Genomic DNA, 24209 nt, shown 5'->3' with positions numbered 1-24209 from the left:
TTAGCTTTATTCATAGTCAGAACTACCTCAGCAAAGGGCACAAGCAGCATGTTTCTCAACATTTATGCTTGTTTTCATACCTGTATATTTTAGCACTGCACTATTACTTTGTGGATTTGTGTTTGCTTTTAGAAGATTACATAGAAATTCTACATGTACACCCTCTGCTGCCACCTTACACAGCCATGTGAGCATGCAAGTGTGACTGTGCTCACACACAAGAGAGCTATGCTTTACTGAGCTAGAATCATTAAATTGTGAGAAAAAAATAGAAGCCTTCAATAGACAAATGCATTAAATTTCACTCCAACTGCAAAAGTATTGCAGAAAAATAGAACATTTCCTGGAAAAAAACACATCAAAAGTGGCCTCAACCTTTACTAATAATTGGCTAATACTGATTTGGTATTACATTATAACCTCCTCTGATATTGCTGACATCAGTGGCCACTTCTCAATACCAGAGGTTCCAGTAGGAAGAACAGTTTTAAAATGTCTTGCTTCTTCTGCTGGCAGAGGCATTAATTAATTCAGAGGCTTTTCCAGCCACCTTCTCCAGGTCAGTCCCATTTCCCTGCTGGGGCTGAACCAGCTGGTTCCTGGCTTCTCCAGCAGGATGAATTTGCAGGGGGCCTGCGGCAATGTGCCAACACTCCTGGTGAATTCTGTGCCACTGTCCTAATTCTTTCTTTGTAACTATGAATTAAAAACATTGATTAAACATAGAAAATTGTAGTTATAGCCATTCTACAGTCTATAGGTTAAAATATTACCACGCTGATCATCAACATTTCCTATTGAATAAATATATACTATGTTATTCGTGCACATACCTGTATTTATTTACATATACCACACAGTTAAAATGGGTACTTGCTTTATAAAGTAATTGGGCTCTCTTAAAAGTCTAATGTGCATCTTGATAATATTTCAAAATCAAAACAGATTCAAACAAATGCTGCTAAATCTGTGTGGTTGCACTCTGCGCACCAACATTTTGTGTTTCATGTCACCACCCCTGCTAGGGTGGCAAAGCACCTTCACAGGCAAGAGCACATAGCTGCAATTTATATCTCACACTGCAGTGAGCTGATTTGAGATGTTCACCCTTCTTTAGAATAAACAGACTTTTACTATATCCAAGTTCACTATAAGCGGATTCCAATATATCCCCCTTCTGGTTCACAGCTGCTGTTTCATGTGGGATAGGATCCAGACATTTTTTAGATGTTTTGTGTCTTGATGCAAAACACAGGACTGCTATTCTGACTTGGATCTCATGTTTAGAAAGCAGCAATTGGAGGTGTGTACACAAATGGCTGACACAAGGGCAATGCTGTGGAGAAACTACATCTGTATTTCAAACTCAGCATATGATGCTGACCGCAAACAATGAAGTTTTTAAGAGTGCAAAAAAATTCTTTAGTGTTGTCAGAGAACAGATTAGCAAAGGCATAGTGGACACCAGCAAAACACGTGGTACGAAGATACATAGCACATCCTTTTCCAACACTAATTGTTCTAGTTATGTTGTTTCTTAATAAAGCTTAGATTTTTTTCCTGTTCTGATTTTTAACTGTTGCTACAGTTAAAAACTATTACATTATTCAGATATTTTACTGAATAATATAAGAGACTATTTTACATAGCTGTTAAAATACTTCACTCATATGTCAGAATTCAATTTTAGTTGAGCATCCAGAGGAAGTCAAGAAAACAGATGTTTCAGAACCCTAGTTAGGATATGAACCGTAATGTCATATTTTAAATTACAATAAGCACCTTCTTAAGACAGTTCTAATAATTACTACTACTGTAATTAATACCAAGAAGGTTTTCTGTTGACAGGTTTATAAATTGTCAGTTCGTTTTTGAAATGTAGAATATCCTACATCTTCGAAATAAAAAGCTAAGCTAACAAATGAGTTCCTGCCTAATTGCCAAACACTGATTTGTATGAAGCGGTTGAGGTTACAAAGAAATGGGGAATTCTCAGCCTGGTTTCCCTGCTGATGAGTACGAACTGTCTGTGTAGCTCTCCCAGAGGTGTCAGAGGAATCTCTATAGTGTCACACAAGGGTTCTTAGCTCAAAGTAAACACACTTTCCACAAACTCAGCTGCTTAATCTGTTTGCAGGTTGAATTATAAGATGGGGGTGGATGACTCCGGGTGCTGGGAAGACGCACAGAGCATTTCCACACTTTCTTGGTAAAAAGGGCATGCTATTGTCATCAAAAGACTTCACCCAATTGTTTAATTTTGCTGTAGGCTCAGTGGTCTGATCTCAGCAATAATGAAAACTAACCTGCCCAAAATTCTCCCAAGTAGTTGAGCATGTTAAATTGTATAAATTCTTTTCAGTATAGCAGTGCATGACCACCACTTTAATTCAGGTTGTGGTTGCACTTCTACTCTGGCCACCCTGGTTACACAGGATTAAACAAGACTGTTTCACTAAGAAAACACAAAACCAAACCAACCTTTACTTAAACATCTATGGTTAGTAAATGTTTATAAATAAAATGAAACTACGTAACAACGTTAAACAAGGTACAGAAAGGTTCAGCCAAAATTAACATGCTGTAATTATTTTTATAGGTTAATTTTTATCAAGCATGCACCTGCTGAAATTTCAAATATATCTAAGTGTTTAGGAGAGAGATTTGAATGATTCTCAAACAAACAATGGAGGTTTTAAAGAGATAACTGAAAATATGTGTTTTCATATATATATCTTAACTACATTTTATGTATTTACAAACAAAATGAAAATATAAAAATCTGATTTCTTAGTTTAATAGGTGAACTCTGAATGCATTTTTTTAAACAGAACTCATGTTAAGTCTTTGCAATATATTATAAGCCAGTTTCTGGCCACTCTGGAAATATGATGTAGACATTAAAGTTGAAGATAAATATGCACAGACAGGGTAATTTGCATGAGTTCAGCATCAACCACCTTGGAAAGGTGTGAGAGAGAGGCATTTTGCAACTGATCAATGTGACGCAAAGATGAGAAATGCCAGACTGTTAAGAGGTTCTGCTTGCACATTTGTTTCTCCCAGCAACCAGACTTCCAAAGGCTTATATGCTAGTAATAACAAACATGACAATAAGGACTTCAGTAGAGATGAACTTCAGGTTTTGGAGTTCAGTAACCTTTTAACAGGAAATCTTATGATGGTAAAGAATACAATCTGTTCAGTGACTCAGAGACTTCCTGTTGGTTTCAGTGAGATTTTGAATCCACCCCTAAACAACCCCATCGGTATTTACGGTGGCATGAAACCTGCCAGATGCGTAACAGAGTGAAAATGAGAACCTTAATATCCTACCATGCAATTATAAAGGCAAATACTGTTGCCATAGGATTGGCATAGGGTGAAAGACAGCGAAAACCACTCATAGGAGACAGAAGCACTTTCTCTGCGCCTTGCACATGTAGAAAGCAGTTTCCATAACAGTAATGATAGGCACACTGACTTGTGTAATACTTTAAAACTGTTAAAATGACTGTCTTCACACTGAATAGGTAAATGAGCTGAATGGCTGTCAAATCAGGAATCATTTTAAGGGACCTTTTCGGAGTACCAACACACTTTCAGTTATAGACAAAATACCAGAAGAAATGCTTCATTGGTTTACAACTGCAATTTTCCCCTGAAAGAAGTCAAGTGACTTACTTCTGAACTTCTTCATTAGCCTCCTGTGAAGCCTCCAGGGCCTTCTGGAGCTTCAGCTCTGTGTCCTTTTGCTCTGATCGAGCTTGCTGCAGCTGAGCTGCCAGATCTTCAATCTGGCAATAGGTGAGGGTCACAACATCCGCTCTGCCTTGCAGTCCACCTTCAGAAGTACCGAAAGTGCAGTTAAGCTCCTGCAGACTCTTTCCTTCAGGCAAAGATTTGGATAAGCTGGGAAAAAAAAGCCATACTTGTTATTAAGTTTCTATCTAAGGCTGAGCTGCAAGAATACTACACTCAGTTTAACTGATATTTTTTGTATTATCATATATAGACCCACATTCATTAATACCAACTTTTATTTCAAAAGTGACAGAGAACAAAAAGAACATCAAGTTTCCACAAGGCTCTTCTAGAACTATGTAACAACCATCAGAATTTTAAAAGGCCCAAAACCTATTCAACGAAAACTTAAAAGGCAGTATTTTTTAGCTGTGGCATCTTCTTCATCACCTTTGAGCTACAGCAAAAACTGCTTGTATGATTTACATGAAGTTGAATTAATCTGTGTAAATCACTGATGTGTTATTAACTCCTGTTACACAGGACTCTCTTTTAGCAAGCAGACTCAGCAGCTACAGGGGGTTTATTTGCAAAACTGCAGATTTTTCAATATAATGAATAAAAATACTAAAATGCAAAAAATGCCTGGACCAGCTAACAACGTTATGGAAAATAAGCAAAAGGAAGGATATTGACAGGTTACCTATAAATAATGAGAAGAAGCTGAAAAGAGAATAAAGTAGATGGTCCATTAGGTAAAAATAGTCTCAACAATGCCTGTTGACTGTGGGATTATTTCTCAAGGAACCAGTAGGTAAGCAACTGCTTGAGTTACTCTGGCGCAATGGTGGAAATCACATTAACAACTCATTACTAGGGAAGGAGCCTGCACTAGCAAGCTCTCCATGGAACCGGCAACAATTGCTTCCCACCTCTTCATAGCCATAATTCTTTGGTGCATTTCACACAATGGAAAATGACACGGATAGTAGAAGAAATTCATTAAGACATAACAAAAGTGATGGCAACAGGAAATTATAATGAGCAGTGTTCTTAGATAAATAATCAAAGTAATTTCAAATCTACTTTATGAATATCAAAAGCTGTTGCTGTATTGATGGATATGACTTAAGATCATCCTTCTGACTGATGACCATGCAAATACCAAACATTTCAGTGTGGACTTCTAATAGCAGTGCACACTGATTACAATACTCAAGACAGTCTATATGACAGCTGCTAGTATGCAATAGCATTTTTTCTTCCTTTCCAGTTTATTAAGGTGTTTGTATGGAAAACACCCTTTATTCCAATAGCCTATATAGGAAAATCATATACAAACTAAAATGTAATATACATGGACAAGCAAAACGTGGATTAACTAACAGAAATCCAGAAGCTAAAAGGTCAGAGTGTTGATATGTCATTATGCCTACTACCTGCGGTTGTCTGAAAATATTGTGAAGAACCTTTTCAATTAAATGAAGACATATTGAAAACATAAATATTTATAAAGGGATATTAACATCCCTGGAACAGACTCATTAAAAATAAAATTACTTTAACAGTTGCACATAAATTTTACTGACTGAAGTTCCACTATGGCTGAGCATTGATCACCATGGAGAAATACAAAGGCATGCAAATAATGCTGAAAGCAGGCTACCAAAATACCATTGCTGCCCGCTTCTTAACCACCTGGCACAAGATTAAAAGGAAAAATAAAAAGACATTTGAGAAGCTAAACTGTCCAGTGTTCAGTGTGGGTCCCTGGTTAAAAATAAAGACAAAAAGAGGAAAGCCCAAATATTCTAAGTTGTTTGCACTGGGTGAGAGTTGTTGTTTTATTTTGTATTTTTGATTACCACCCCCCCCCCCTCCCCCCCCCGGAACTTATGAAAAATATAGCAGTTTATTTAGATTCTAAAACACTGGCTCTGTGTGGCTACAAACAGGCTCCTTCCCAAAGTCTGGCCACGAGCAATATAGTACAAAACACACTATTACATGTTTTAACCAATTATGACTGCATCTGAATGATCAATAGATTCTGACACATATATACTTTGAAGCAATGTGATTCCTCCAAATAAAGGTACTGTGGTTGCTAGATCTTTAAAGCTTCTTTTTTTTTAAAAAAAAGGAGCTTGTAATCACCAGATTTCCATCAATATGTGCTTTGCTAAAACACTTTTATTTAGTCCCTTTTGATACTTACTTGAAATTCCCTCATTAATTCCCCAAAATTATTTTGTCAAAGACTCCATTCTATGATTCTATTGATGCTATAAATAAAAAATAAATGGGGCTGCTAGGCCTGAAGAATGGGTCACAGAAGCATTCAAACATTTCCTTGATGAATTAATTTACATGTTCTTTATAGTAAGCCTTTGCTTTACTATGGCAGCATGGCCCCTTTCTCGCTCCAGCTTGGGTCTGAGAGATTCAAGAGCCCACCTTAACTGTATCCAGGCAGAAGGAAAAGTGACATGTGATGATGACACTCATGTAACGCCTGCTATCCTGCAGATACAGAGAGGTTTCCTCAGACCCCAAATTCAGAGTAGCTTCAAGCTTGCTAAAAAATTTTACCAGTTGTAACTGTTCCCAGAGGGACTTGACTTTGGCAAAAATCAGCTGTATGAAGTGCTGCTCTTACAACACTCTCTCTTGCCAGGCATATTTTTGCTCTAGGGTGGGAACTTACTTTCCACCTGAAGCAATTCTGAACAAAATAGAGAGAACTTCCACCTAAAGGAAGGAAAAAAAAAAACCTAACCCAGCAAAAAACAAACATTCCTTATCCGTCCCCTCCCTCCTCCCCCACCCCAGTGATAAACATACCCAATGTTCCCAAAGGCATGTAGGTCTGACCTTGGTTTTCACCACAAATGTTTCTGACACTCAAGTTCTGAAGACCTCTCAGATCTCAGCCTGCAGTCAGGATGTCTTTGAAGAGGGTCCCTTCATACCACTGAAGGCACTCAAGGGCCAGGCACCACTGATACCTTGAAAATACTACCTCAAAGGTCCTCTTAGGAAACAATGCAATAAGATGATATTAAAAAAAGCCCACAAGACCTAGAAGGACTTTGACATTTTGCTGTAAGGCAGAGGATATAAAATGGTCAAGTTTGCATTATATGTGAGTCAGGAGCCTGACAGCTGGTAGATTGGTAACTAGATGGCATTGCCCTACCATAGACAAATATTTTACTAGCCTTCCTTTGTCTGCAATTACACAAGTTAAGAGGACTGTGCTTTCTCTTCAATACAACCACCTAAACATCTCTCACTAATGTAACCGAAGGCAGCAGCTGTGTTAGACTCTGTGATGCACAGGCCACAGACCATGCTATAACTAATGCAGGCTGCACATAATTCAGAGTATGTTCTTTGCACTGTACAGTCCATCAGTGTCACTCTCTTGTGTCTGGTGTACCCATATATTTTTAGTCTAGGATGAGCTCAAGCATTCTCTTTATTTTATATTTTCTCACCAGATCCAATCACACTTGATGAACGGAGCCCACCACAGATTTTCTTCTCTGTGGTGGTTTCTGATATAACGTTTGACATTCTACAGGATAACATCTTGACAGACTAGCACTGATCATGCATGCCCATAGTGTCCAAACTTAATTATCTGTGAATATGGATCCACAGTGAGCAGTAGGTTGAATTTCAGCCCTCTCTCCTGAAACGATGTAAAGAAACCTGCAACCTGTACAGTTTGGACACAAGATGATTCAAGCACAGGCTCATTATCTACAGTAGAAGACTGAACTGACTATCATCCATCTTAGAACTTCAATTTTTCAAGAAGTAAAATTTAAAGACCACTAGCAAACACATTTTTTCCTCCTTGGGCCTCAGTCTCCTCATCTTATGAAGGGTGATGGTTTTAAACTAAATGAGGGGAGATTCAGGCTGGACATGAAGAAGTAATTTTTTACAGTAAGGGTGGTAAAATACTAGAACAGGTTACCCAGAGAAGTGGTGGATGTGCCACCCCTTGAGACATTTAAGGCCAGGCTGGATGTGGTTCCGGGCAATCTGATCTAGTTGAAGATGTCACTGCTCATTGCACGCAGGTTGGACTCAATGACCTTTGAAGATCCTTTCCAACCCAAACTATTCTGTGATTCTATGATCTTTAAAAAATAGCAATCACAATCCTGCCTTTGCAAGGTGCTCTGAGCTTCACTACTGAAAAACAGAATCATCACTTTTGAAAGAGCTAAATTAGATACAGTCTGAAGTTAGCATAAAACTAAACCCAGATGGTTTTCTGAGGATGCCAAGCAGCAAACATTTCTTTTTGGGCCTCATTTTCATTCTTCAGGACCACTGCGGTGCCCACACCATTTCCCTGTGACTAGCGTGGGTGAGGTAGCAAGAGCATGGGACGTGTGATTTAATCACCTCAGCCTTCCTTGAAGTTGAAGGACATGCTCTCCACAAGAAATTATTAGAAATGATACCTCTGTTACAAGCCCTTCATTTATGCAGTTGCACAGTAATCAAATGTCTCCAGTTCACTTCATGCAGCCACTGGGCAAATTGCTCAGGTAGTACAGCCTCATGTGATGGTGATACACACACGACACCGAGCACTACCTGTCATCCTTCACATTCACTACACCATCAAAAGGTCCATGACCACCACAAAAATAGCTGCTGGATTAATAATGTTTGGTTGAAACAGAGCAAAACATATGTGAAACTGATGAGTAGAAGAAAGTGTTTTTGAGACTTTTGCAGTGTGGTACTACTATCCTCCACAGCTAGATCCACAGACCCACAGTTAGTAGCTTGCAGCTAAGAAATGCACCTGAATTTCCTGAGCACATGATGCAACTAGAGCTGGAGTCTCTGTCATTTCTGATTAATCAGAGTCTGAAGGATGACAACTTAGCATTACCTTTTTTTCACACATACATTATCTCTCAGATATAGTGCATCTGAGTTTACAGAAGAGACTACTGTAAATTTTACACTTGTTACTTGCTACAGGTTAACATTAATTACACAATGTACCCTGTTAATTGCAAGACACAGATTCACAGGCTTTCAAATTTCTTCCACAAATTAGGGAACTGTGTTTTCAATACAGTAGCAGCTATTGTGGGTACACTTCACAGTTTTACTAGACTACGTTACTCCTAGAACTAAGATTGCCATAAAATGCTCCTGTCATGTTTTGGCAGTGAATTAGGTGTATTAGCATATTCTATCTTAAGCATTCACAGAGTGCAACTTTCCAGCCTTGAAGGATGAAATTTAAAAGATAATTTTATTTTGTATAGTGTTTGCTTTACAGAAGTTAGAAGAAAGAATTTTGCTACCTTGTATCTGTTCTTTATTGTCATTCATATGCTTCGGCCATTCTTATATATATGCCAATGGCTTTAGTTAACAAAATAACTTTAACTTAGTATTTGTAATACTGTAGTTATTCCCTACCGTAATAGACTGTTTAGGTAACACTATAAATACAGAAGGAACCTTATCTATTAATCGAAGATGAAACTGGCATCAAGTCATCAAGGGTGACCTCAGTATTTGAATATAAAGGATGTTTAAGATGGTGCTAGCAATTCCACATTCCACTGTGTATCACAAAACCCCGGTCACTTTCCCTGGGAAGTGCAAGCATCATAGTATCAGCAGAGCAGATCCCGGCCCAGCTGCGGGCAGCACACAGGGAGAAGGGGCACAGCCGGCTCAAAGACAACAGGTATTTTCACCTTCCCAGTCCCCAGGCTGAACGGGTGGCCCCTGTGCCTCTCTCCCTGCTGCTGAAGGCCACCCAGCTGACATGGATCACTGAAGGGGTGTGTACGTGGGTGGTGTAGAGCCAGTGACTGGCTTCAGGCCAGCAGGGAAACTGCCTATGTCAGGGATCTGCAGAAACACAGCTTGGTGGAAAAAAGATAGGATCCTGTCCTAAAGGTCACAAGCGGTTTATTTTTTATACTTTGGGTATGGTTTTGGCAACATTGGTTTTAAGAACAGCGCGCCTTTTCCCTCAAAACTAAACTCCGGTTGCATGCTAGAATAATAGAGAGCTAGTATATTAACTAAACCAGGTAGCAAACAGATGCAGTATGTCTTACTTTTTTCCTTTTTGATGATCCTTGACAATCGTGAACACCGTCTCTTACTTGGAAACCATGGTATTGTGGCATACATGAACATCAGGCCTTCTGAGCAGGCATTTCAGGATCAGCTCCTACAGTTCCACACACCTACATACCAAACTGGGCTGGACTGCTACCTCTTCAGCTGCCACAGACTTGACAGTACACAGTAAATTGCTGGCTTGAACCTTTACTCTCCGAAATGCCAATCATGGAAATCTTTCCTAATGACAAAGAATGCACACATTCAAGAGTCAGGCATTTCTGCTAAGAGCCTTAAACGAAGCCTCTTGTCACCAGGGTTTGAATTTAGATTTGCCTGCAAAACTAACAAAATCTAATAGAGATTTCTTTGTTGGAAATTATGCATGAAGTTAAGGCCAATTTGGTTTGTGCCTTTAGTTTCCTTTGCAGCTTCTAACTTGTAAGAATAATGGCTTCTGACTTCCATTTTGTATGAATGACCTACACACAGCCAATTTTATTTGAAACAAACAAAATCCTTCTGCAAAAAGTGGTAATACTAATGAATCACCTCTTGTATTAGATATTGTATTATTGTATTAGATAACTGCAACAATTCAGATGAAACAAATAAAAATCCTGACCCTGAAAACTGAAACAATCAGTGAAGTGCTCATCCAGTGCAAAGGGGCATTTCATATTTACGTCCATATATACATCTATAGAAAAGAAATCTGACAGTACTCATACATATCATAATGCAGGCATCAGAATCACCTGAAAACAAACTCAATGTAACGACTGTGTGCTATCGACTTTTATTTTTGTCTCCAGGGAATAGTGTTTACTTTGCCTTAAAATTTATATGAGTCATTTTGTTATATGCCTTTTTCTAATTAGTCTGAAGGAAACAGTCGTTTGAGAAAGAGAGCGGAAATCAATTCTGATTCGATACTGATAGCTACTGTGCGATGTAAACTGTGTGTTCTTTCTAATTAAATGTAAACATGTGCAGTTCTAAAGTCCAGCAGTGATGACAACAACTACTAGAAAGGATTGCTTAAGCCCTGGTCAACTGATTCTTGTGAACCTTTTGTTCATACCGTACGTATGCTTGTGCAATCTGTCGCAGGGTGAACACCAGTTGTAACTGACTTTATTTTAGGTCATCTTCAGAGAAAAGACTTGACAAGAATGTGGAGCACTCTGTAATACCTCTGGTTACCCATTAACTATGTCCTTCTGATAGCTAATCAATAGCATTGCATGGAGCCAAACACACTGCACTGAACTGCCCCTCTTCCAAAAGCCAAGTCTTGGTAAATATTTAATGGCAGTAAAGGTGTTTTGACTCTTATCAATCTGATATGTTAAAGAACTCTTGAAAGAAACTTTATCTTGCTTCTCTCCACATAAATAATTAGTTCAGTTACAATTTTAGTCTTATGCAAAAGCACTTAATTTAATGATCTAATGCTTTAAAATAAAGTCTTTGAACAAGAAAATGTAGTTTCAATCCACATGTCACAAAATAAAGAAAATTCAAAGTTTATTTCCTTGATAAAATGCCAACTAGAAATATACATCAAGGAACCCAGCCCTTTATGCTGTAGTAAATACTGTGCCAGACTCGGTCAAAACCTGTTATACAAGTGCACATTTGAGATTTTCTTACAAGGCTTCAGTTTCTGTAAAATTCTTAGCTCTCACATCAAAGTGGTGTAGGATTTTTTAGCCTCTCTTCACCAGGGGTAAAAAACAACTCTAAAATAGTTAGCTAAGATCCTAAGACTTTTTGTTCCCATACAGTGAATATTCCCATCTTCAACTGGGTATAGTCTCAGCTAACGAGTTTTTCCACTTTCTATTTTTTTGTGCAAAGCAGCCTGTCTAGATCACTAAATAGAGAAACATTTTTATCCTGACCCCTTAAAACCTACTGTGTGCACCCCTCTGCTACAGCCAGGTTGGTTCTGAAAGTCTTCTTAGAGACTCAGGCTTACTCCATGCCTCTGTGCTAATGTCACAGGGTGGAAGACTGGATTCTCCAGACCCCTCTCCCAGCACAGTCTTCCAGCCTTCTCTGCATGATCCAACTTCAGTATGAGCCTAAGTATTTTGAAGAAACTGATTCAGCAACGGATCCAAGCTTTTTCTTGGAAGATAATCTGGGAATAAAACATTGATAGTGTTTCAGTTTCCAAAATGTGAATCACCATAAATGTTTTCCCAGAAGTATAAGCATTATTGTTTTCCCCCAGTGTTTAAATGGCCTTTTTAGTGCTCTTGATGCCATTTAATAGATTTCAAAAATGAAGATCACGGGAATAATTCCCAAACACTGGAACAGATAAGCTGAACAGCCTGGAGTTTTCCAATTACTAGGAACTGGCTCTGATGAAAACAATATTAATTAAAATCATAAAGGCATATAAATCAATCAAGCAGTAAAGTGCATGGCACCATTCAGGAATGACCGGCTGAAGAAAGCCTGTTACTAATAACCTCAGAAAGTATCTTGTACTTAATACAATGTTATCTTTATAAATCAGACATGATCGTGAATTTTATGGCTGTCCTGATTTGCTATTGTGATCACTTGGCTTAACTCCTCCACTGAACCAGAAAAGCAAGAGATGAAGCTGTCCTGGACCCAGGGCTGGAAGCCAGCCCTGCCTTCCAACACGGCCAGGAACATCCAGCTGAGTAGATGGAAGAGAAGAGTCTCTCCAGAAGAAGGCAATTAGAAGAAATACAAAGAATGGAAATGTGTTTCAAAGACAGAATAACCAAATACATATGGAATTTGAGAGAGGGATGATCTCATGGGTGAGCTGAGTAGCCCTAAATCTAGAAACCCTCAAGTGTGACTGACCTGGGAAGGAGAATCACACGGGGACTCTGCCCTCTTGTCATTACTTTCCTGCTGAATGACTCAGCTGGTTAAAAATATTCAAATTACCTTTTTTTTTAGAAATTAAAATATACCTTTTTTTTTTTTTTAAATTTAATTTGAGGATACTTCCCCCAGTGCCTCAGGAAAATAAAACAATATTTGAACAGTTTTGTCTGATCTTTCTCAAAGGCATTGCTGAAAAATATTAAGCAACTCTGACCAAAAGCAAACAAGGTGTCCTGTGCTCCAGCACATGCCCAGCTGTGGTCACTAATGTGCCAAGAAGTGAGGTACACTGATGAACTCCAGGTGAGTGGGCCTAGCACATGGTTTCCTCACTTTCTTAGTACTGCGCAGAGCAACACGTGCCCACATGCCACTTTGCAATGGCTGGTGAGTCACTGGGAGGACTGCATGTGCTGCAGTCTGAAAACCTTCCTCCAGACCAGTACAGACCCACACGTCTACTTTAAAGCTATCATGGCTTCTCCCATGCAAAATGCAATTGGGTTGTGGATTGCTATGCAGATACACACTTAGCAAGTCACCTCCTGAAAGCCATATAAATGACACAATGGCAATGTATCGCTACTTAGTAAGCCACGTCTTACTTAGCTGCTGCTGCCAAACCCTCATTCATATAAATCATACAGCTCCTTGGACAGTTAAGCACTATGAAACCAGGCAGTTAAAATGATGGCTTAAATGATAAAGGGAGCGCCTGGGAAATTTAATATAGGGGAAGTCTGCTTCCCTATTGTACCCATGCTTACTGAAGCAACTGGGCAGACTTGTCTGGGCTATTCTCCTTAACGTGAAACAAGGACGCATTCTGGGGGAATGATTTAGTGGATTGGGGATCTGTCTTGAATTCCCTCTTCTATTTCATGTATTCTGTGTGGTACTGAGCAAGTCACAACATGTAAACCTTAGCTTGCCATGCTGAAACTGGGAGTGAAGTGCCTTTCCCTCACTTTTTGTCATCTTTAAATTCTAAGCTTTGGGGGGCCAGGATTGCTTCTTATTACATATATGTGCCACATATGGAAACCTGAGGCCTTGATCTTGGTTCAGGTCTCTCTCAAATTATTATTCATGGAAGGACACAAAAAACCTAATTAACAGTATGCATGGGTTGGCAATGCACACCAGCTTGGGTAGCCTCAGCAGACAGATACAGGTTTGGGAATTGTATGAGAAAAACACAACAGTTTCTCACAGGGAGGCAGTTTCTGCCTCCCCATTGCAGGTTCAGCCACCATTGCCACCATGGGATGTGAGCAGTAACAGCAGCCTGCTGTGCTTTGTCAAGCTGCTGTGAGCATCAAGATCCTTGTTACCTGAAATGATGTTCTTGGCTTCCTCCCAGACAAAAGGGGCCATCAGCTGGAAGCTGAATCACACAACTTGCATACCATCTTGTAAAGCGAGAAATTAGACTGGTGGGGGCTGGAGAAAAATCAGTGAAGAGAGAGCTCTAAAGGATAGAGATTGAAAAGAGGCTGCAAACAGATGCTGAATTGATTTCTGCATCCTAAAACTTAAATCAGCTTCCCTCACCTCTCTCTTCCTTTGTCCTCATGAGTTTTGACCATTGGACTACTGAAAGAAAACCTGTAAAAGAATAATATAGCTGTGCACTTTAATTTAGCCTGGGTGAAGAGGAAATTGACATTTTTAACAATTTCACAAGAAAACTGCAGCTTTTTTCTTTTTGCCAGCATAACACTTCTCCATAACCAGCAGGTAAAAGTGAAATACTGTAGCAGGAAATGTATGGGTTGGCACTGAACCACAGAATTAATTACTTTCTCAGGACCTGACAAGGAAACTGAATGAGTGTGAAAGCTCTTGTGAAATCTAGCAACACTGAATTCAATGCTGTTAAATTCCTTATTTATTTTCTGAACAGGACAAGATAATTATTATAGTATGAATACTGCCTACTGTGCTTATACACATTCAACAGATATTATACGCTCCTCCAATAGGAGCTGTAACATTGCTCAAGAGGTAGAACTAAATTCTTGCATCACAGTAGTCCTTGTTCTACTCTAACAACTGTAGAAGTGCAATAATATATGAGTCTTTTGGTAACCACAGTAGGAAAGAATTGCTAAATGGAAGAATAAGTATTTCTGTATCTCCAGTTAAGATCTTAGGATGGAAGTCCAAACAAACAGAATGTGATGTTATATAAGCTGGACAACATTAAGATCCTGCCTAGCTCAGAAGCAAAAGAAAGGTAAACCAGATAATATGAACCTTGCTGCCCATCCTACCCACTTCTTTGGGTGAAGGACAAATTCTCAGTACTTTTTCTTCCTTCTTCCAGTTCAACGTTCTTGAATGACAGCAGAGGCGTTTCCTGCTGAGGACCAGGAGAAAGCCTAGTAAAGAATGCCTTGAATTGTATCAAGAAGCTAAAGGCTGTGGCCATCAGGTAGATGTTCTGTGTGTTTAGTACAACTAAATACTTTCTGGAAATCTTAATGCTTCCTTCTGATCTCTGGAAATGGAATACCAGAAGAGAAATAATGCAAGAAAATATTGCTTTATACACCCCCAAAAAAGAGACAAGAATGAAATGTTCCTTCAAGAGTAAAAAGAAACAATAAATAATCTAGATGTTTGAAATTTTGGCCTTAATGCTGCTTACCTCAGTGACCATGGGACAGGTACAAGACAAATCCTTCAGAGAAAATTTTGAAGGCAGTGCACAGAGTTTTTACCTTACTGAGATATGTAAGATCAGAACTTACGAATCTAGCCTATGATATGCCCCTAAGTTATTTTTTCATGGACAGCAGGTGAGCGGATGTCTTTCCTCTATTTAATCAGGAGTTAAAGCGTGTACAGTAATTCCTTATTTTCACAATATTCCTTCTGACAAAGATAACAACCATAAGAATGGCTCCCAGCTGGCTGAACCTGACATGCAGGTTTTGTTAATAAAAAAATGCATGACTTAATTAATGAAACGGATCTATTAAGACTGTCCCCCAATCTACCACAGTGGCCCCACCTACAGCTGAACTTGACATGACCTATCTTATGCAAAAAGAATTGTAATAACTTGCACTGGAAGCTGTTGTAGAGGAAAGGTTGCTATGAAGAAAAAAATATGACTCAGAAATACATATAATGCCCCTAGAGGAGAAAGCTTACTATTTTCACTTTTACTCAATGTTTTATTTTACAGTGAATAATTGAAACAATTTTGCTAAACTGTGTAAAGTTATTTCATCAAGAGTAATTACATTTGATCTATTAGCACCTGATACTATCTATTGTCTAAATTGCTTGCATTCAATCCACGAGTAATGTCAACAGTATTAACGTCCATTATGGAAGCATTAGCTGAGTAAAAATAATTTTTAAGTGTTCAACATTCTTGTAACCTTCCTCCAGCTTAACGTTCAAGAGAAGGATCATTATACCAGCATCTTGGATTTGTTTTTAAAGACATGTCTTTACATAAGTCAGCAAACTCAGGGTCTTTAAACTTTAAACAATTTACCTGTTTTGTTCTGGCAAGCATACATTTATAGCAATCTACTCATTTTACATTCTTCTCTCTTCCCGTCTAGCTGTCCCACACTAAATGGCTGTCCAAATTCACCTCTATCAACTTTGGCAGGCTCAAAACCTTCTTTGCTAAACCAGTTTGTGTTTTTCCCTTCAATCATAAAGAGCTGCACTGTTACAAACAGAAAAAAAGAACTCTGCACCAATTCTACACTAAAGTTATATATATTTTCATTGACTTGACCAGAAGAAAAAAAAAACAACCAACCACCCACCCACAAACCTGAATTAACACAAGAACTGGAGTCGCCTATCTGGAAAGCAGATAGTTTTCTTTCTCTCTTGCAGCCTCACCCTTATTTTAAAGGTTTCCCAATTCTTGCTGCCTTTTAGTAGAGGAAATATTATGAACTGTTTGAGATTACATTCTCACTTATAGTGATGAATGCCACAGTCTTCTCCAGAATAAAAAGCTAGTTTCTGTCCTTGGAATAGTAACTTCACAGTAATTCAGATGAAGCAGCAGAAACAGTTAAACATTAAATATATTAATGGGGCACTCACAGGGTATGGTTTATCTGGAAAAGGCAGTTCTGTACTTGCATTTCAGAAGGACAACTGCAATACAATAGCTACTGTGATAAATTTAGGTTTACCCCACTTAACATTTAGCAGCATCCAATAATGAAAACCTAAATGAACGTATTTTCCAAAAAATTGCATGAGTAGCTCTATTCACATCTTACTGATAGGGGAATCAAGAGGCAAAAAAACCCCAAATATTCCAAAAGAGTCCATTTCCATTCCTCAGCACAGACCTGTAGGACTCGGTGTTTACAAGCTTCTGGGACTTGAACTCCAAATGAAAACAATGGCAAATCAGAATATTCAAAGGAGGAGCCCCTCAAGCACTTTAGCAGCATGTATAAAATCATCCACTTCTCCAGAATCATGTCACTCCTGAAGTCCTGCTCAGCACTCCGGAAACGTCAGGCCTGAGTATATGGATGGACCATTCAGCAGCACTTTGCTGTTACATGGCACTGTTGGAAATGGAGCTTCTGCAGAGCCCAGGAAAATGATCCAAAATAAAAAAAAAAGTGACACAGGTTATGTAGGACGCAGGCTTGCTTAATAAAAGGGCTTATGTGATTCCCTGGAGTAGAGGGAAAGGTGATTAATATGAAGTCTGGTCCCTCTGGAGATATAAAGCAAGCATAATTTCCAAGGAGAGAAATTCTGTCTGCTCCCAAGACACCGTGAATCTGCTCTTTATATTCTCCTTTCCTAGTGCTAGTTCTTCATGATCTATCAAGCCTTAAAGTCATAACACTTTGATGAAGGCTTTGTGCATCTCCTTTCCCTGAAGTTCTGACTCATTTAGGTGATAAGGTCAACTCCCTAAATTTTGGAAGGCAGAAGAGTAATAGAGATAAAGTAACAAGACCACTTCAGAGCTTAATATCACTTAAATCACTGGAAGAACTGTTGAGACCACGGTAAATATATCTGTTTATACGGAATGTCAGAAATGGAGACACTAAGAGAAACAGGCATACTTACTACATTCTGAGCTTTTAAGGTAGACCTTTGTGTTGTATTGCCTACTCTGGGGAAAACAAGTTCATTTTGTCTGAAGAAAAAAATTAGTTCACAGGAATCTGAACAGAGGTTAAAAACCTATGTTCAGAAGTCATTTGCAAGAGCAGAGTAGATTAGAGGACTGATGGTGGACAGAAAACTTTGGGACACACAAACGAGATATTTTACAGCAAAAAAAAAAAGGGAAACAGCTCACCAAAATAATCAGAAATTAGAATCTGATGTATATTATCAAAACAAGGTAACATTTTGCCTATGTTTATGATGAGTAAAACTTACTGGCTGTTTAAGCTGAAGCACAGGCAAGCATTCATAAGGAAACTACAGGAAAAAGAAATGGAGTATGACATTCTCCAAGTAGCTATTGTGTGTGTGGGGGAAGAACTTCAATTGCTGGGCCCATCACATCCTGACAAAAGGAATCTGAGAGCTGTTCCCAAGGTGAAAGAAGACAGCCTGAACAATTTAACTAATGGGATCACATTGAGCTAATGGGATAACCAGGACTTGCTTTTTTTCTGTTGGTATATGTCAAAACTCTGATGTGTTTTAAAACACATTCTATAGTAGCAGGCTAAATCTTAAGGCATTTTGGAGACAATTTATGTAACTTCAGATTTTGAGACTTGTGTGGAACAGTCTATGGGGCAAGAATATGTCATGTTCGTATTTTTACAACTTGTGAGACCAGTATTTCCTCTGTGAGAGAAAGAAAAAGAAACAGAAGGCTTGAACTTGTTAATATCTTATTAAACAGACCTTTATTACTGCTGCCCTCACGTAGAGATGCAGAGGCTACACTCCACATATGCACAAGCCTCCAGTTGCAAGCCAGGTGCAGATGAGAATAAATCAAACTACACTGCAGCACCAACATATACTATGGCTTGGCAAGTCGTGACAACACTCAGGAACACTGTAAGTAATATTACTGATTTCTAGAAGTTCTGGAAAGCTTGCTTAATAATCTCGGCTATGGTGCCCTGCAAGTATTCTAGAGATGCTCCTGGGTCAACACATAAGGATTTAAAAATAAAACAGTACAGGTCAAAATGATCAAGTTTGGTGCCTACAGTTAAACTATGCTGCAGCAAGTGACTTTTTTTCAAAGGGGCACTTGCAGATCCCTTCCCAGCTCCATAAATAAAGACTCAGGTGCCTGAACTTACCTAAGACTAAAAATTTTGGCCACACTGTTGAACAGGCAGATCTGCTGGGAGGCCTCTTGTAACCAGATTTTTTTTTTTCTTAAAGCCTCACATTATTGGACAGATACTGGCCCAAGTCCAATCCACAACTGCAAATCCAAAGAAACAGCTCAGAGCAAACCAGCAGCCTTATTAGCTTTTAAAGATTTCATTTTCAAGAACTCAAGACCCTTTATTGACTAATGAAAGGTTGGGTCCCCAAGCCCACAGACTGATGTTGCTTGGAACATATTTTAATCATTTTGGAGTGCTAGCAGCCATCTGTCTAAAGAGCTTTGATTGCATAAATGCACTATGAACTGTAGCTTCTTCTGACTCTAAACCCTTTTTGAAAGCCAAAGGGAACCCACAGGCATGGCGACTTCCAGACAATTCAAGGCCCTGTGATGCGATAAGGCTGCTTTTATTATTTAGCATATCATTAGATTTAATGACACCACAGATAACAGATAACCTAAAAAGATACCATTGTCATCTCTTATCTTGTAACAGTAATATCCAACTGTGACTTCACTTTGTTTCTACTTCTTACTTACTATGTTATTTTAGAACAGATAAAAAGTTTTGTTTTTTTTTCCTGCTGCAAGCACCAGAAATACTAACAAAATAAACATATAACAAATGAAACCCACAAAACAACACAAAAGACAAATGAGAAATCTCTTTTTTTCTCCACTAGTTTCCTACTTTTTTTTTTTTTTCCCAGATGCAGAAGACAAGCAAACAAATCCCAAATCATCTACTGTATTTATAGTTTAGGCTATTGACTGTTGAGCAGATACTGTTTGCATGTATGAGTGTAGTTTGGCCAGTACTGAATACAAATCCCTTGGAGTTGCAGTTTTTATAATGTTAATGTTTATGAACAAATTGCCTTGTTTCCTACTCTAACTCTTGAAATAATTTGGGCATCTCAAAGTTTACCGTGTGGTCATCAGTGTTTCCATCCTGATGTCTACAGATGATCCAGACACATGCTATTAACCCTGAAAGCTTGGAAGCAACAACTATATCAAGCAGGAAGAAAAAATATTTAAACTGTCAGAGCTAAGAATTTTATTTAAAAAATGAAACAGCAATCTCAAGAAAGTGGCAAAACCTGCATAAAAATAGCTCTTTTGATGACAGAAGAGACACAGTGGTGGATTCTGTATGGCAGACCATGACATTATTTGGTCTAATCGTAAGCAACCTCAGTGGGTTCAACCCTGAGATTACAGGACTTGCAGGTTTCTCTTCCGAGATCTGATTCTTGGCCCTTTTACTCACTTAGGACACTAGTCACCATTTGCCAGAAAAAGGTTTCACTATCACACAGAGCAATATTGCATTTTTCAATTCACTTCATACTATAGCCTTCATACAAAAGTGTGGCTAGCTAGAAGTGTGAAAAAGGCAAAAGAAAGAAAGAAACACAGCATTTCTGTGTTACTCAGGAAAACATTTGTGGGTGGCCATGCTCTAATTTGTACCACTATACAGCACAGATTGAAAAAAAAAAAAAAAAAGACAAAACCAAATAATGAAGGGGCTGAGGTAGGGAAAGTGCTGTTCTAAACTCACTTTGTGGTCAAAGAACATCTACAACTGACTATTCAATCACTGTAACTCCTTCCCTCTCCTTCTGTGGCTCTTCCTTCCAAACTCAGCCAGAAAAGCTCGGCTGGTGAGACAGGAGCTCTGTACCAGTGCTTACATGTTTTCTTTGTGGCGGTAGGGAAAAAATCAAGTTGCTCTGTGCTGCTTCTTCCTATCATGACCATAGGAGCTGCAGTTTATAAAAGCAAACCATTACTAATATGTTACATTTTACTCAAATATTTGAAAGACTCAGAATAGTGCAAATCCCAGCAGGCCCATTTATTAACTGTGGAAAACTGTGGCTAAAGCTTCCAAGTTGATCCTTACTCTCTGTAAAAATGACAGCCTTCACACCTATGCTGGAAGAGTTACCCATACCAGATGAGTAACACCTAGTTATGCAATGCTGGACACAATGTTAAAACCCGTCAGCTTCCAAAACACAAGACCTCTACCACATTAGTTAGAAAAGCAGCTTGTGGACAGAATATAAAACCAGAATTTTTTCCAGCAAAAGGCACCAGCATGACATGCCTGTAGCAATTTACTACAAGCTGTAACTTAAAAAAACAACTAAATAAAGAAAATACCTTCCTCTCAGCTTCTCTCTTTGCAAACACAACAGCTGGATAGTCTTCTGTCTTGTGTTCGGTGACAGGCAGAGGCTTTTTGCTGCCACATGAATTCCTAGATGCTTGCTAACTGAAGTTTTACATTGACTCCACTGTGAACAGGGTTAAGTTCAAAGTAAGAAAAATAATGTTTTCTCTAGCACTGGCTGAAAATTGCTCATTTGGAAAGTCTTCTCACCAAACAATTATAATTTTTTTTTTTTTTAATTGGGAGATGTAGGTTCCAACACAAAACAAATACGTTGGCTTCCTGGGGCAAATTTCTAAGTGAAAATTTTCCGTTCACCTTGGCATTTCAACTTGAAATGCTGTTTTGTTTCAGTTCCTCAGCTGAAGAGAAATGAACTGAAACACAACAAAATGAACATTTTTTAAAATTATTGAACTGACATTTTAACATAAAAATGTCTTGTGAAAAAAAACACCACAACAAAAAAAAAAAAAAAGGAATTTTAAATCCTCCTGGCAATGTCACTACTTTATTTCAAAATATCGTATTCATAACAAAAGAATTTCTCTTTTATACAGTATTTATAGGGCAGGCCAAAGTTGGTGATTTTTTAAATTTTTTTGCAGTTCTAGATTTTCTTTCAAACTTCTCATGCAAAAATATTTCTTTCGAGCAGCTTATTTCACACACAGTTTGCCTGTATTTTCTTAACTTGCTTTAGAGAGGGCTGCTACTTATCCTGTATCTGTCTTCCTGCCCTCACTTTGAAGTAGGAGTACATAATTTTCATAGTCATAGATCTCTAAAGGTTCTAGGCAAAACAGTAAAACATCTTATTCAGTTTATATTAATAATGTACCTGAAGCAGAGTTTAGTGATGTGGTTCATCTATATTCATCCAGCATTTCAATAGCAGAACAGAATATGTAGGCTCTGGCCATATGCCCTTTTTTCCAGATCACAGATTTCATAATCTTATACATCCTCTTCATAGACTCTTCCAGTGTTTCTTTTGAGTATCCTTACATTATACAGAATAGATATTAACTCTACAGATCTCAATGTACTAATTTTTACAAGCATTTCTACAGGAGCAGAATACTTTGCATTACTTCAGCCTATCAGTAGCAGTTAGTCAGTTGCTTGCTGGTAGTTCTTCCAGAGACTTAAACCTTCCCTTCCAATACCTCCGTTTTATTAGGATTTAACAAATTTCCTAGAAACCTCTAGCTATGTACTTGTTCCAAAAAGCACAAAACAGAATCACACTTCCTAGACTTTTCAGCCCACTGAGAAATGAAGGAAGCCATAACAGAAAACCACAGAGAACAGAGAAGGGGAAAGAATCAGCCAGGCGAAGGAGAGCTGCTAACAGAAGACTAGCACAGCCGTGTATACAGAGTCGTGAGACCATATCAGCATCCGATGGCAACAAATTCCTTTCTGTCAAGCAAATTCCTGCTCTTAGAGAAGAGCAGAAACTCGTTTGAAAAGGTCCACAACAGCAAAACTGACATGGTAAGTGTTGTTTTAGTTCAAGTTACCCCATGATAGCAAATAGGTAGAAGAGACATCTGCTCAATCTGATGAAATACAGTATAAGGAGTTGCAGAGGGCTTATAGCTTTAATGTGCTTAGCACAAGTGACTGGTCGGTCCTCAACAAATCTTAAAAACTTGAGAAATTTTGCCAGTATAACACACCCAGTAATGGAAACAGCAGCAGAATTAGCATAGTACACGGTACAAATTAAAACCGCATCACAAAGCATGTTAAACACTTCAGCCAATATTCATGCTGTCCAGATTCTTTCTCAGATCTGCTGCTTAGTGTTTCCTATTGGCAAGGCACCTCTGGAGGCCAAGAGCCAGCCCTTGGAAACATTATGCACAAAGATTTCATAAAATGTAGGTCAGACCAATCCATGCCTGAGTCAACAGCAGCTCAAGGCAATTTGAGTGTACTACAGTCACCTCTGTGCTGGTTGCAGGGATGGCATGGGGTGGGTTGTTATTCCATCAGGTGTCCAGGATCTGACAGTTCAGTGCTTCCTCTTCCTCAAAGGTTTTATAAATCATAAGCCAAGTAGGAAATTATTTTTCCATGCTACACTTTTTTTTTCCCCAGTGAGATGGGAAAATTTTCAAAATCATGTCAGAGCAAAAAGAGAAACATTCAAAGTAATTTTTGTGTGTGTCTTTAAATGAATGAGAGACAGAGAAAGCTCAGAGACCACTCTGATGGCCAAGATATTCCACTGAGAGGCAAAAAAAAGATAGCCCACACAGCCCCGACAGGTTCAGATACTGCTTTGCCTTTTTACAGGCACTGTAAACACTATGACTATGGTATATACTGGAGTCTGTCCCTATCATCCCTCTTCTGTGCAAATGGTCAAATACTAATTGGAGTATAGATACAAGCCTAGTCTGCCTAACTCCCAAGGAAGTTCCCTATCCACTGATTTATAAAGACAGTCTCTCTGATTTTATTATTGCTAGAAAGTAGAGCAAATGCAGAAGGAGAGGCAAATTATCAGTTCCAGGCTAGAGAAGTCTGGGAACAGGGCAGGTGGAAGAGGATAATAAATCCAATAAAGTGTGAAATATATAAGGATAACAGGGATAATAAGGTAGGGCTCTGCCTCAACCACTCACCTGCACCAAGACACTGCAAAATACAGCTGTCTCAGTAGTGCCAGTAAAACTTCACACAGCTTCTTTGCCAAAGCAGAGCAGCTTACTGATCTGTTGTCTCCCTTCCGCTGTCTGATCCCGCTCATGAAACATCCTCCAAACCCTGGACTTCTATCTCCTGTAATGCTAACAAGATCTGCAATTGCACAAGCAGTAAGGAGACAAAGAGAAAGAAGACAGAGGGGCTTACTGGTGGGGAACTGCTTATAGAACAGCAAAGTGAGAAAACATACCAACCTAAGATTCCAATTCTTTCAGGGCTGCA

General features: G+C 38.7%; 1 protein-coding gene and 1 long non-coding RNA gene across 5 annotated transcripts in view; both read right to left on the bottom strand.

Annotated features, from left to right (window-relative positions):
- The window catches only part of LOC133274399 (uncharacterized), a 733952-nt gene that overhangs the window by 384905 nt on the left and 324838 nt on the right, over window positions 1-24209 (bottom strand). The gene's annotated exons all lie outside the window — the stretch shown is intronic.
- MIPOL1 (mirror-image polydactyly 1) overlaps window positions 1-24209 on the bottom strand; it is a 194945-nt gene that overhangs the window by 21148 nt on the left and 149588 nt on the right. For all 4 annotated transcript variants that reach the window (XM_061463544.1, XM_061463546.1, XM_061463543.1 and 1 more), the window contains one exon: window positions 3685-3912. In XM_061463544.1, coding sequence (XP_061319528.1) covers window positions 3685-3912 — 228 coding nt within the window. The remainder of the gene's footprint in view (window positions 1-3684; window positions 3913-24209) is intronic.

Source organism: Pezoporus flaviventris, unplaced genomic scaffold (assembly GCF_033815535.1).
Source record: "Pezoporus flaviventris isolate CSIRO_AGI_PZ_B2104156 unplaced genomic scaffold, CSIRO_AGI_Pfla_v1 ptg000036l, whole genome shotgun sequence".
Taxonomy (NCBI): domain Eukaryota; kingdom Metazoa; phylum Chordata; class Aves; order Psittaciformes; family Psittacidae; genus Pezoporus; species Pezoporus flaviventris.
The sequence above is the reverse complement of the archived record's forward strand: the minus strand, read 5'-3'. Positions and strand labels throughout refer to the sequence as shown.